The sequence below is a fragment of the Prionailurus viverrinus genome, chromosome B3 (genome assembly GCF_022837055.1).
Source record: "Prionailurus viverrinus isolate Anna chromosome B3, UM_Priviv_1.0, whole genome shotgun sequence".
NCBI classification, from domain to species: domain Eukaryota; kingdom Metazoa; phylum Chordata; class Mammalia; order Carnivora; family Felidae; genus Prionailurus; species Prionailurus viverrinus.
In genome coordinates this window covers 67,980,948-67,995,818 of record NC_062566.1, presented here as the reverse complement: position 1 = coordinate 67,995,818, position 14,871 = coordinate 67,980,948, and the positions used below count along the sequence as shown (strand labels likewise).

At 43.2% G+C, this 14,871-nt stretch overlaps 3 gene segments (V, D, J or C); all 3 read right to left on the bottom strand.

Annotated features, from left to right (window-relative positions):
• Positions 1-2,915: 2,915 nt before the first annotated feature.
• On the bottom strand, positions 2,916-3,715 carry LOC125168095 (T cell receptor alpha variable 8-3-like). The segment is given in 2 exon segments: positions 2,916-3,307; positions 3,437-3,715. Coding segments are annotated over 2 exon segments (648 nt in total).
• A 1,768-nt stretch (positions 3,716-5,483) lies between these two features.
• On the bottom strand, positions 5,484-5,981 carry LOC125168094 (T cell receptor alpha variable 3-like). The segment is given in 2 exon segments: positions 5,484-5,844; positions 5,932-5,981. Coding segments are annotated over 2 exon segments (411 nt in total).
• A 7,725-nt stretch (positions 5,982-13,706) lies between these two features.
• On the bottom strand, positions 13,707-14,488 carry LOC125169092 (T cell receptor alpha variable 2-like). The segment is given in 2 exon segments: positions 13,707-14,003; positions 14,402-14,488. Coding segments are annotated over 2 exon segments (360 nt in total).
• Positions 14,489-14,871: the final 383 nt, after the last annotated feature.

Below are 14,871 nucleotides of genomic sequence, written 5' to 3'. Positions count from 1 at the left end.
ATGTTCATCTGTTTTATTTCTTAAATTCCACATATGAGTGAAATCATATGGTATTTGTCTTTCTCTGACTAACTTTTTCACATATATCAAATCTTTATCCATTCATCAGTCAATGGACACTGGGTCTCTTTCCACACATTAGCTATTGCTGACAGTGCTGCTATCAACATTGGGGTGCATGCACCCCTTCGAATCAGCATTTTTGTATCTTTTGAATAAATACCTAATAGCACAATCGCTGGGTTGTAAGGCAGCTTCATTTTTAATTTTTTGAGGAATCTCCACGCTGTTGTTCAGAGTGGCTGCACCAGTTTGCATCCCCGCCAATAGTGCCCAAGTGCTCCCTTTTCTCCACATCCTTGCCAACATCTGTTGTTTCCTGCGTTGTTAATTTTAGCCATTCTGACAGATGTGAGGTGAGAGCTCATTGTGGTTGTGATTTGTATTTCGCTGATGATGAGTGATGTCGAGCATCTTTTCATGTGTCTGTTAGCCATCTGCATGTCCTCTTTGGAGAAGTGTCTGTCCACGTGTTTCCCCCATTTCTACACTGGATTATTTGGGGGGGGGGCGTTGAGTTTGATAAGTTCTTTATAGATTTTGGATTCTAACCTTTATCTGCTATGTCAGTGCAAATATCCTCTCCCATTCCATCGCTTGCCTTTTAGTTTTGTTGATTATTTCCTCTGCTGTACAGAAGCTTTTTATCTTCATGAGGTCCCAAGACTTCATTTTTGCTTTTATTACACATGATTTTTTAAAATAATGCCATTCACTCTTCCATCAAGACATATCCAATATAAATTCAATAATAGTAATAACTCATGCACATACAACACAACAACAACAAACACCATTTAGGAAAAGAGACAAATCCCCAAAACACCTAATGTTAATGGAATCTGCCAACTACAATAATCAAAACATACTAGATACTCACATTAATGTGGTGTGATTCCTTGGCTCATATAATATGCGAATGGAAAATCACTAGAAAATATTTAGGAGGTGACTTTTAGGTCTAGAATTGCCCAATTTATTCTGAGTGAACAATTTTTCCATTTCCTCAAGTAAACATTAGTGAATGCGGATGACTTCTAGTAACATTTTAGATATCACAAGTCATGAATAAATAACCAACTTGCCCGCAGTAGCAAATGGAGGAGAAAAGAAGTATTTCAGGGGAAGCTAAAGACTCTAGAACACCTTGTACATAAATAAAGCAAAATAGAGTCAACTAATTACAACAGCGACCCCAAGTGGTCACTATACCTGGACAGAAGAAATGTTTCTCAAAAGTCAGTATGTCTCAGACCCAGCAATTTATGGAAATTATAATCTTTGTTAAACAGAGTAGCAAGTGGTTGGGCTTGGTCACATGGACTATGGAGTATATTTTGTGCAAAGGAAAAAAAGACCCTGAATGAGGATTTAGACAAAGAGGATTGTAAGTGATTCTCAGGACTTGCTAGTCGTGTATTTAGTGCAAAGCATTTGTTCTCTTCATCTCTATGAGAGAGATTAAAAGATCAATTAAGTATGCATAAGAAAATTCTCTCTAAGCCTTAATGTTCTATACAAATGCAAACTATGTTTAACATAAGAAATCACAAGAAAAATGATCTTACTGTTCAGGTCAACAAATGTAACTTGATATCTCTGTGTTGCTATCTATTATCTTGTTCTGGGAGAACGTTACTGGATATCAAGCAAGTAGAGAAAGAAACACTAGTTTTCCCATGTATCAGTCTTTAGAATGAAAGTAATTGTTAATGGCTGTGGTGTTATGGGTTGAACTGTGCCCCCCCCAACACACACCAATGGAGGGGGGGGACTTGGAGTCTTAATCTCTAGCAAATTAGAATATGACCTTACTTAGAAAAATTGTCTTTACAGAAATAATGAAGTTATATGAGGTTATTTGAATGGAATTCAATTCAACATGATTAGTATCTTTTTAAAAAGGGAAATTTGGGGACTCCAGGGTGGCTCAGGTAGTTCAGTGTCTGACTCTCCATTTTGGCTCAAATCATAATCTCATGGCCTTCAGATCAAGCCCTGCACCAGAATCTGCACTGACAACATGTAGCCTTCTTGGAATTCTCTCTCTGCCTCTCTCTCTGCCACTCCCCTGCTCTCCATCTCTATCTCTCCAGAAGAAGAAGAAGAAGAAGAAGAAGAAGAAGAAGAAGAAGAAGGAGGAGGAGAGTGGGAATTCTTAGTTACAAAAGTTAGGTAAAGGAAAATATAAATATTCACTACTGGAGCCTCCAGCTGACTTGACCCTAACAGATTCCTACTCTCACTCCACTCTAGTAATCATCTCTGTCATATTAGCATAGCCCTGACCTTCCTCAACCTCATCCAGTGATGGATTGATGGAAATCTCAACTCCATCTTTTTGAGATGATGTTAAAATGAAAGAGCTGAGTAAATGACAGAAGCATTCACTAAAAAGTCTCCCTGTGCTTGATTTTATTTTATCACATTTTCCTCGGTCGCTTCCTCTAATATTAACCTTCCTCTTTCCATTCAGTTTTTCAAATAGGCACACACACAGACGGAATTATCTAGGATCTTAAGGAAAGTTCCTCAGTTAGGGGGAAGCTTAGAGTGTCCCTAGTGGATTACAACCATCAGCGTAGACTGTCATAGTACTCTCCTCTCTGGTCACAAGTCAAATGGCAATCGCAGCACAAAACCCATCCCTGCCACTGTCCCATCCAAAGCGATTCTCTGAGCAAGTTCCAGTCTCCAGTCTGTTGGCGACATTGTGTTTATTTGTTTGTTTGTTTGTTTTCATAAGTTGTCCTTTCCTCATGAATCCTGACTCTTGGAAGATTAGAACCATGTCTGCACCAGAACTAAGCAATTTAGTCCCCTCTGTCCATCTTGTCACCATAGAACATAAGGTCTCACTGAAAGTGCCCCAGGTTGATCCCTTGAGTCACTGGAAGCCTCACATTCACCAGAAGTTGGTGTTCAGCTCCCCCTGCAGTCCCAGGCACTGTGTCACTCACAGCACAGAAGTACTTGGCTGCGTCGCTCCACTGGACTGCGGGTTTCCTCAGGTGGAAGGCCTTTTCACTCTTCCTAAATTCAGCCTCGAAACCTTTGGTGCCTTTCACCAGGATGTCCCCTGATATGTACTTCAAGAGAAGCCGGAGTCCTTGGTTGGGGTGCTGCACGTACCAGAAGAGATACACCTGAACAGAAGATGAGTAGTTGCACCTCAGCTCCAGAGGGGCTCCTTCAGAGACAGTGATGTGGACATCAGGCTGGGTCACTGACTGGGCTCCATTTCCTCCTGAAACATCAATGCTGAGTCAGTGAGACCAGGAAAGACTTACCGATTAAGAAGAGGTGTCTCTCCTCAGAGTCCAGTTGAAATACTGTACCGGTAGGGAACAAGAAGATGAAATAGAATTTTACTCACTCGGGGCAAAAAGTATCATAAACACAAGCATGGGGACAGGAGCCAAGCTCATGGCTGAGGACTGAAGAAACTGTAGTCTCCTTTTTGAAGATCTTTCCTGAGCGAGAAGGAGTATGGTTGAGGAAACAATACCCTTGGAACAAGGAAGAATGTGTATGGTGGGTGCCCTAGAATCTTGTGTAATTGCGTTCCAGAGACGTCTGGAAGAGTCTTTTCCTTGAAAATCTGGGTGTTTCCTGACTTCTAAATTCCTCATATGCCACCATCTGTGAAGAGCTCCATCTGGACTCTTCAGTCAGCTCGGTGAAGGAGGAGCTAAAAGACGGATGGTTGGGAGGGAGGGAGATCTTCAAGTGTAATTCTCGTGTGTGCATCATTGCCCTCTGGAGGCCAAGCAGAAGTAGTTCTTCTGGTGAGCCTTGTCATGCCTTTTACTCTTTCAGCACCATTAGAGAGGGATGTAGAAGAAGGCTGAGCAAACTTCTAACGTCAGGTAACTCAGGAACATTCTTCCCTTTCACCTGAAACCATGCATAGTAACAATCCCCACAGATGCACAATTTTCTCATCCTTATGATTGCAGAGACGTGATGTGATTTGTGACTGTTCTGACATTTCCTCCTTCTGTAATATGTGAGTATGTGACCCTCCAAGGTCCATACTGTTCATCTCAGATATGAAGACACATAAGAGGAGAGAAACTAACAGCCTTCACAGAAAAATTGATTAGGCGAGAACAGTAGTCGTCTCAGTCATTGTCCATAACAGATTACATGGAAAACATCTAGTAGTCCTTAGGGCAAAAGAATCAGGCCGATTGACCCAGGTTCAGTTTTGTTTATGGAGCTATTGACAGGTTGAAATTGAGCATCGTGACAATTAAAACATACAAAAAATTACCTATCTGTTGCTAAAAGAAGAAAATAGGAAAGAAAAGTGCCAGGATTCCCCTTAACATCCCACAAAATCAATTCCAGAAAGGTAAGGCCATTTTAGCAGGATATGTAATAAAAACTGGGAGTTTTAAGCCAAAAGGTGATAAAAAGTAAAAAAAGAAGGCAGGTTCTTCTCAGTAGATAAGAAATTAAAAGAATATAAACAATGAGAAAATGAAAGTATATTGCTCTGGCACACCTGGGTGGTTCAGTCGGTCAAGAGTCCGACTCTTGATCTCGGCTCAGGTCATGATCTCATGGCTCGTGAGATCAATCCCTGCATCGGGCTCTGCACTGACAGCAGAGAGCCTGCTTGGGACTCTCTCTCTCTCTCTCTCTCTCTCCCTCTCTCTCTGCTCAAAATAAATAAATAAACTTAAAAGAGAGAGAGAGAGGCATCAAGTCCAGTCCCTCAAGGGTGTATGTAAGATGTGAGCAGAGGAGCCGAAAGCAGCCTGCATGTTTAAACTACATGTTTAAATTCTCCCTTGATTCAAATTCTCCTTGCACTATAGCTTCACCCTCTCCTTCCTTCACAGCAGAGCTACCTGCCCCCTTCCCCATCGCACATCACATGTTGTGCCATCCTCTATCTTGGCACTTGCCAAACTGTTCTGAGTCGCTGTTGGTTCACTCTACAGCCAACAGCACTCTTTTTGGCAGGAACCATCCAGGGAGTTGGGGCTGCCCCATCGCCGAAATCAGTCTCATGCCCTCAGAGAGCCTTGAGGCTGGCAGAGCAGGGGAGCGGTTAGACCGGGCACCTGAGAGACAGACTGCTGGGTTGCAACTCACCGTTTCACGGTTTTGTGACTTGAGTGAGAACTTAAGTTCTCTGGGCCTTAGTCTCTTCACCGGCAAAGTAAACCTCATGCTAACAGTTGTGAGAATTACACTGGGTTCGTAAATGTTTGGGGATCACATGGGGCACACAGAAAGCAAAGATAGCTTCTTACATCTATTTGTCATCAGTGCTCAATACAGTACCGAGCACATAAGGATTCATAAATATCTGTCCCATGAACAAATTCTGTGGCTTGAAATTGTAATTTAGTTATGATGAATGACATATCCTAGAGCCACACCACCTTCTGTGGAGATCCATACAGGCTTCAGGAAAACAGTTTCACTGTGGTACTCAGGGGTTTGTGCTCAGCTCTGCCTCCAGCCCCCATCACTGTGTCTGTCACCGCACAGAAATACACTGCAGAGTCACTCCCAAGGACGGATGGTTTCTTCAGGTGGAAAGAGGTTTGGCTCTTATTAAATTCAGCCTCAAAACCGTAGTTGCCTTTGACCAGGTTGGCCCCTGTGATGTATTTCAGAAGGAACCGGAGACCTTGGTTGCGATGTTGGACGTACCAAAAGAGATACAGGCTTCCAGAAACCGAATAGTTGCATTTCACAGTCACTGGATCCCCTTCGGCAACAGTGACCTGATCTGGCTGAGACACCGACTGAGCTCTCAGCCACCTGTAAATGAATCCACACTCCATCAGTGAAGCTGCTGTAAAGCATGTAAGTGGGTAATACAAGTGGAAAATGGGGAAGGCATATTACTCACTCAGTGTGAAGACAATCGCAAGCATGGAGATGCATGCAGAGGCCATGGTTTAAGCCGCGCTGGCTGGGGACTCCTTTCCAGCCCACCCCAGCTGGAGATTAAGTCCCACCCCAGAGAACAGGCTCTCAAAGAGGGATCAGCACCCTTTTGTCAGGGCAGAGTTTTAATAAATGGCTCTGCTTTGGGGAACCTGTTGTTTCCTGGCACCTGTGTCTTTCTGTTGAGCAAGCTCTTGGCCCAGATTCTGCAAAGCTAGGTGAGGAAGCCAGACTGCTATTCCTCTTGCACCTGGAACAAGCCTCACACTACATCGCCCCCTAGCGCCCACGCACAGACCCGGGTGACTTAAAAAAAATTTTTTTTTAGTGTTTATTTATTTTTGAGAGAGAGAAGGACAGAGCACAAGCTGGGGAGGGGCAGAAGAGAAAGGGAGACACAGAATCCGGAGCAGGATCCAGGCTCTGAGCTGTCAGCACAGAGCCCGATGTGGAGCTCAAACTCAGGAACCGTGAGATCATGACCTGAGCCGAAGTCCGACACTTAACCCACTGAGCCACCTAGGCGCCCCAGAGCCTGGTAACTTGATCATCAAGTAGCTGGAGTTTCCAAGTCTTACCATCATAGGGCCAGAATTCTGGATGTTTACACTTTCCATGAGCCACAAAGGGAGAATTTGCTGTTCAAGGAAAAGAAGCAGGAGTCTGTGAATCAAAGTGGAAAAAACACATGTCGAGTGGATCAAGGTTTCACTGGTTTGTGCTCTATTTAGATAACATAAAAGACAGAAGGGAAGTAGAATTTTTTTAATAGGATGGGAAAATAAATAGAAAAGAGGAGGAAAAGCATAGCTTTGGGTGAAAAGGGAAAGAAAAAGAAAAATGAGCGATAAGAAAAGGCAAAATAGGAGAAGAAGGTAAGAGAAGAGAAATCAGAGAGGAAGAGAACCTTGTTCTCTTCAGAAATAAATTAGAGCCAGCTTCTATGTAAACCCTTTGGACTGAAAAATAATTGTTTTGTTTTCTAGGTTGGCCCTGTGGGAGAACCCTCCCCATAATGACCTTTAAGTAAAGATTCATACAAAATGAACTTGAACCCAGCCTTTAAATATTTTTAAGGAGAGAAAAGGAAGGGATGGTATTATATGCTCCTCCTGACACAGTTGTCCTGTTAAATAGTAGATTATAAAGACAAAAGGAAAAGCCCTCTGTGAAGGAGCTGAAAAATAGAGATTTTCCACGCAGGGAGGCTGTTTAGAACAAAGTTCAAAACTTGATGGTTAAGTAAGCTTGAGGTACTATGATGATAAAGGGCTCATTTCAAGGGGAGTAAAGTGTTGTACTTAAAAAATGCCACAATAGTGGCAGAGCAATTGTTCAATAAACTTTATTGAAATGAAACAAGTAAGTATCAATATAAAGACATCATTCCTCTGATATGCCTTATTTTTCCTTTAAATAATGTCCAGGAGCATTGGTGGCTCAGTTGGTTAAGCTTCTGACCTTGGCTCAGATCATGACCTCACAGCTCAGCTGGTGAGTTTGAGAGTTTGAGCCCCAAATCAGGCTCTGTGCTGACAGCTCAGAGACTGGAGCCTGCTTTGGATTCTGTGTCTCCCTCTCTCTCTCTGCCTCTCCCCTCCTTGCTTGCTCTCTCTCTCTCTTTCTCAAAAATAAACATTAAAAATAATAATGTCCAAATAAGCCATATATTTTAGAAAGAGATTGGAAAATCTCTTTGCTTTGAATCAGAAGAAAAGCGGATCATAGCTGTTTCTGAAAGCTTTGCTAAGCATCTCGTACATAAATGGTTGAAACCTTAACACTATGATAATGTCTTTCTTTGGAATATGTAAATTAGCTTTAAGTACTCATCCTCAAGCTGCAGGAGGCCTGTGATGAATAGGAACCTATAATAAATTCCTTCTCTTTCTGCCTAGCACCTAAGAGGAGTGTTAGCCTTGCATCTTTGAGGGCCCTGGCAATCACCTCAAGAGGATATCTGGAACAAAGCTTAGTGAAAAGGATATTTTAAACTTTTTGTGGGCAGGTTTAAGGGAAACGTGGAAGAGAAGGTGAAGCACCCAGGGCCTAGCAACAGCCAGAAGACTGAACCACTTGTAGGCCTGAAGGGAAGGAGAAGGAAGAAATTACCGTGACCTGGGGACACCTGTGAATGAGGGCAACTATGACCCAGCAGGACCTATGGGCTGGAGTACAAGGAAGAAGATGTGGCCCACAGCAATGTCAAGGAGCTTCAGTCCGAGATCCCAGGTACTTCTTTCAGACTGCCTACTGCCTTTCCCGTTAAACTATTTATAAACATCAGAATGCTGTAAATGTCACTGATTTCCCAGGAGACAACAAGAGAGGATTCATGTAAAATAATGAGAAAGCCCTTTGCAAACATCAGACTCTGCAATGTAGGTTATATTCATGATAGAAGTATCGGAGAAAAATCAGCACAAGATAAAGTTACTGGAACAAAAAGGAAAATCGGTGGTTTTTTTCATATGAAACATGGGATTCAATCCAACTAAGAAAATAATACTTATTTCACATAAATTAGGGAACTCTCAGAAGAAAGGGGGGAACCCCATGATTTAACTTCTCTCCTTCCAATAGAGGACACCATAAATCATTGACCCTCCTCATCTCCATGGACTGAAGAGATTTTCTACTTTCTTTGGGCCCAATACTTTCCCTCACCTGGACCCAGTTTCCTTACTGATTCCTTTTAGTTTAATGATAGCTCAAGCTACACTTGAGGTGTGTGGTAAGTTCTAGGAATTGTATTTTTAAAGAAATACAAGCCAACCAGAAACTGTTTGAGGTGTACAATAGAGAGAGAAATAAAAAATGTGGCATACCAGGCCCCTGGCTGGTTCAGTTGGTAGAGCATGTGACTCTTAATCTCAGGGTTGTGAGTTCAAGCCCCATGTTAGGTACAGAGATTACTTAAAAAGAAAATTTTTTTAAAAATGTTTTTTAAATAATTGGTTTTTTTAAATGTTGCATACATATAATAAATGGTTAGGAAAACAAATATTTACTATGGAAAAAAAACTGCTCGGTGGCAATGTGAAATCTGGTAAAAAATTTATAAAGGAGACATGTGGGGGCACCTGGATGGCTCCGTCAGTTGGACGTCCGACTTCAGCTCAGATCATGATCTCACAGTTTGTGAGTTCGAGCTCCTTGTCGGGCTCTGTGCTAACAGTGCAGACCCTGGAGCCTGCTTTGAGTTCCGTGTCTCCCTCTGCCCCACCCCCTGCTCATACTCTGTCTCTATCTCTCTCAAAAATAAATAACACTGAGGTGTCTGGGTGGCTCAGTTGGTTGAGCGTCTGACTTTGGCTCAGGTCATAATCTCACAGTCTATGGGTTCAAGCCCCACGTCAGGCTCTGTGCTGACAGCTCAGAGCCTGGAGCCTGCTTCGCATTCTGTGTCTCCCTCTCTCTCTGCCCCTCCCCCTCCCATGCTCTGTGTCTCTCTCTGTCAAAAATAAATAAAACATTTTTAGAATTTTTTTTTATTTTTTAAAAATTTTTTAATGTTTTTATTTTATTTTATTTTTGAGACAGAGAGAGATAGCGTGTGAGTGGGGGAGGGGTAGAGAGAGAGGGAGACAGAATCTGAAGTAGGCCTCAGGCTCTGACCTGTCAGCGCAGAGCCTGACGTGGGGCTTGAACTCACAGACTGAGAGATCATGACCTGAGCCAAAGGGATGCCCAACTGACTGAGCCAACCAGGCACCCCTCAAAAAAAATTTTTTAAATAAACATTAAAAAAAAAAAAAGAAACCTGTAAACTGTTCCAGGTCCCCAAAAGTATAGAAGCCACAGGAGCACAGTGTGTTTGCTTCAAGCTTCTGGTGTTTGCGGACCACTGTTGGTGTTCCTGGGCTCATAGATGTATCACCGCAGTCACTTGGCCATGTCTCTATGTCTCTTCACATTGTCTCCCATCTGTACGTGTCTGTCTCTGTGTCCAAATTTCCCCTGATTCTAAAGACAGCAGTCATATTGGACTAAAGCCCAACCTAATGACTTCATTTTAACTCTACTGCCTCTAGACCCTATTTCTGAGTAAGGTCACATTCCGAGGTACAGGAAGCTACGACTTCAACCTATGTTTTTTAGGGGGACACAGTTCAACCCATGACACTAACCCTTGGAAGAAAATGAAAGCTACTCAGCATTCTAATCCCCACTCATCCTCTTTGGTGCCCTGATCCTCAGACGTGCAGGAAAATCTCCCAGGTAGGTCTGTGACCTTACCCACAAGAAGAATAGAAAACAGTGAGGTTAGAGAAGGCAGGGCCCATTGGAGGAAGGCAGGATAAGTCCTAATCTGAGAGTGATTTAAAGTCTTAGGTCTCTCATGGAACCAGTGGCAGACCCATACCCCTCTGAGGCAATCCTCACATATTGAAGAGCCGAGATACCGCCCCCAAGAAAAGTTTACCACTAGTGCCGACACAGCCAGCAGCTGACAGAGCAGACCAATCCAGAGAAAGGCTTCACACAGCTCCATTCCACTGGCATTGGCCTGTCAGGTAAGCTTTTCAGCTCTGCCCCCCATGTTTATTCTCAGAATCCCCACAACAACTTTTTCACATAGGAATTTTTCTTTTGTTTTGTTTTTATGGGAAGTAAACAACATCAACAACAAAAGATGGCAATCTTTACATGCATGCAAATCTCCAGAGTTTGAGAGTAAAGGGAATTGTACTCTCCTGTGGGATCTTCTGTTTTTTCCTCTTCACCATCAAACTGAATGAGAGCTTCATGATGTTATTCCTTTGGGGTTGAACTATCACTGCCATTGTCAAAGTAATTCCTCTCCCCTTAGCTGCATTTTCTTCTTTTATTTCATTCTCTTCCCACTTTCCCCTTTGGGTAATAATGCCTCTGATGGTTTACAAGTGAGCTGGAAAAAATCCGTAGGAAGACTAGTTGTTGATGGTTTAAACACTAGAATCAAGGGGCGCCTGGGTGGTTCAGTCAGTTAAGCTTCCGACTCTTGATTTCAGCTCAGGTCATGATCTCACAGTTTATGAGTTCAAGCCCCAAATCAGGTTCTGCACTGACAGCATGGAGTCTGCTTGGAATTCTGTTTCCCTCTTTCTCTGCCCCTACCCCACTTGTGCTCTCTCTCTCTCTCTCTCAAAATATGGAAGTATATAACTTTCAAAAACTAAAAAAAAAAAACAAACAATAGAGTCAAAACACCAATATAAAAGGTAGGGTTTTCAATACACCACACATATACTCTTCAGTGAACTGAAAAGAACCTCCTATATGACCAAAGGGAATTTTCTGTCTCTTTCCTTGTTTGCCAAAGCAATGAGAGGGCTGTACACTTATTCACTATTTCTTGAGCAACAACAGTATACATGGCACTGTGCAGGACTCTTAAGAACACATGGTTCTTCTTCCCAAATATTTTGTTTGGTTAAAAACATAAGACAACACCCTTTTAAACAAGCAATCACTGAAAATAGAATATGCCTAAAGAAGTGTTACTAACAATATGTTAGTAACAATATGCCAATTCATATTTGTATCCAGTGGCGATATTTAGGTGTCATTAAATTTTGGGGTTCAGATCCAAGCTATTTAAGACATCTTGGTAAAACTTTATGATATTTTGGGGCACCTGGGTGGCTCAGTCGGTTGAGCATCCGACTTCGGCTCAGGTCATGATCTCACAGTCTGTGAGTTCAAGCCCCGCATCGGGCTCTGTGCTGATGGCTCAGAGCCTGGAGCCTGCTCCGGATTCTGTGTCTCCCTCTCTCTCTGCCCCTTCCCTGCTCATGCTCTGTCTCTCTCTGTCTCAAAAATAAAATAAAAACATTAAAAAAGAAAAAAAGAAAGACTATGCCACTAAAAAAAAAAAAAAACAAAAAAAAACTTTATGATATTTCCTATTACTAGAATGTTCCTTTCTTCTGTGGTCAGCAATCTGCCCTTTACTTTTTGTTCCATATAATATTCTGGTTTCTCTTCAAATCATATATCTTTCACTTTTTACTTTTTGTTCCATATGTAAACACCTGCTGAACACCTACTATGTAGGCAAACACTGGCACTGTAGGGACCACTTCCTGAAACACTTCCTTATTAATATAATTCCAAGTGCAAGGAAGTAGAGAATAGTGGTTAAAACCTCAAGACCTGGGGTCCAGAATCCAGGATTCCCAGATCAAACTTGACTGAGCAGCGGAATTACCAGAGAGATCTTTATGGAAAATACAGTCTCTGGGCCCCAGCCCTGAAAACAGATTCAATTAATCTGGAAAACAGCAACCCCCCCGCCCCCACTTTCCAAAAGTCCAGATACTTCTGATGAAAAGGTTTAGAAAACACTGGCCTACCCTCGGGCATCAGTCTATAAAGTGAGAGGGTCATATCTGGGGTAGTAAGACCAAGATAATTTAACAAGGATATGGGAAGAATAAATTACAACTTCCATTCATATCTATTTTTACATTAAATATCAGGAAAGAGATTGAGTTTTACAAATAGTTTATACACTGGGGCACCTGGGTGGCTCAGTCAGTTAAGCGTCTGACTCTTGGTTTCAGCTCAGGTCATAATCTCACAGTTCCATGAGTTTGAACCACGCATCTGGCTCTGCACTGACAGCGTGGAGCTTGCTTGGGATTCCCTCTCTCTCTCTCTCTCTCTCTCTCTCTCTCTCCTTCTTCCCCACTTGCATGCTCTCTCTCTCAAAATAAACTTATAAAAAATAAAACTTAAAAAAGAGATAGTTTATACACTGATCGACACTGGCATCCTCACTGTGTCTGTATGTTAGATTCTAAGCAAGATACCCAGATGGCTGGATTAAGGTTCCACACTCCAGTCTGTTGGTAGAAACTACTCACTCATTTATTCCATTTCCACTTCTTATGATATTATCCAATGTCAACTAAACTATTCTTTTTTTTTAATGTTTATTTATCTTTGAGAGAGACAGAGAGACAGAGAGCATGAGTGGGGGAGGAACAGAGAAGAGACACAGAATCTCAAGCAGGCTCCAGGCTCCGAGCTGTCAGCACAGAGCCCAATGCGGGGATCAAACTCACGAACTGTGAGATCATGGCCTGAGCTGAAGTCAGATGCTTAACTGAACCACCCAGGCGCCCCTCAACTAAACTATTCTTTACAAGATGGACACATGTCTTAAAAATATTCCTGCAAAGAAGCAGAAGCTGGCAGATAACATTTAAAGGCAAAAATAATCTAGTGAGATCTCAAAAGAAAATCCTCACAAGTGTTTCAGTTATCCAGAAAACTGTTTGAAATACGGATCTGCAGGGGCGCCTGGGTGGCGCAGTCGGTTAAGCGTCCGACTTCAGCCAGGTCACGATCTCGCGGTCCGGGAGTTCGAGCCCCGCGTCGGGCTCTGGGCTGATGGCTCAGAGCCTGGAGCCTGTTTCCGATTCTGTGTCTCCCTCTCTCTCTGCCCCTCCCCCGTTCATGCTCTGTCTCTCGCTGTCCCAAAAATAAATAAACTTTGAAAAAAAAAAAATTAAAAAAAAAAAAAAAAGAAATACGGATCTGCAGCACCATTATTGAATCACCCCCTACAAGCATATCTTCCCATGTCCATCTGCTCTCACATAGTGTGTCTGCACTCAAAATGTTTTCTGATAGTGCCAAGTGGACATGCTTGGGGCACGCTGAATCAGGGAGGAAAGCAGTTATGGCTCCCCTCTTTTCCGCCTCCTGCAAAGGCTGTGCCCCTTCCTGTTTCTGCTCAGCTCTTCATAGGCTCCCTGCCTCTGTGCCCTCCAGAGCACAATAGTAAGTGGCAGCATCTTCCACCTGCACCTGGGGGATGAGCAGCAGTGAGGAGAATCGCTCATTTGTCATGTTGTAGCGTCCCTGCTGAGAAGACCTGGAACCCCGAACCAGGAGTCTCGGAGCGTGTCCTGGGATGTGAAGGTACCAGAAGAAGGTGTAAGCATTGGATATAGAGTGATTGCAGGAGATTTCCACCACAGCGCCCTCCGGAGAAGCCATGCCAGGAGGCTGAAACACTTGGTCCTTGCTCTCTGCAACTGCAGGAAACAAATAAAGAAGGGTTGTGATTTTTGTGCTGCTATCGGGCTTGCTGATTGCCCCTGTGGCGCAGTGAGTATTAACAAAGCTGGTTTTTCTGTTTTCTTTTTTAAGCGAACCCAAATTGGGGCACCTGGGTGGCTCAGTCGGTTAAGTGTCTGACTCTTGGTTTCAGCTCAGGTCATGATCTCACGGTTTCATGAGTTCAAGCCCCACATCGAGCTCTGCTCTGACAGCGTGGAGCCTGCTTTGGATTCTCTCCCACCCGCCCCCCTGCCCCACCCCTCCCACATCTGCATCTCTGTCGAAAATAAATAAAAACTTAAAAAAAAAAAGTGAGCCCAAATTTAAAACAGTGGCATATGTTTTCCCAAGACCAGCTGGGGAAGGAGCCTACGCTTCCAAGGAGAGCTGAGGAGGAGCCCCAGCCACACTGCCTCCAGAGCACTCTGCAAAACCATGGCCCGAGTGCAGCTGGTCTCACGCCCCAGCTGGAAGTGTGATCCTCGCCAGGAAGCTGATGTAAGGCTGCCTATTTTGCATTTTCTTCTTTGTGTCAATGACATCATCAGCTAGAATCTGCCAAGTGTAGAAGAGTGACTCCAGCTGTAAGGCTACCTAATAGCGACTTGAACAGAGCTCTTTTCTGAGACAGTGGTCTTATAGGGAAGGTATCCTTCTGGAGGTCACCATAGTTGGGCATATTCATTCTAGAACCTTGCTTTTCTTCTCTCAGGGTGTCAGAAGGACTCCCATAGTTGATGAAAGATGGCTTCATCATTCAAATTAAAGTGAAAGGGGTGCTTGGGCAGCTCAGTCAGTTAAGCATCCAAATTTTTATTTCGGCTCAGGTCATGATATCACCAT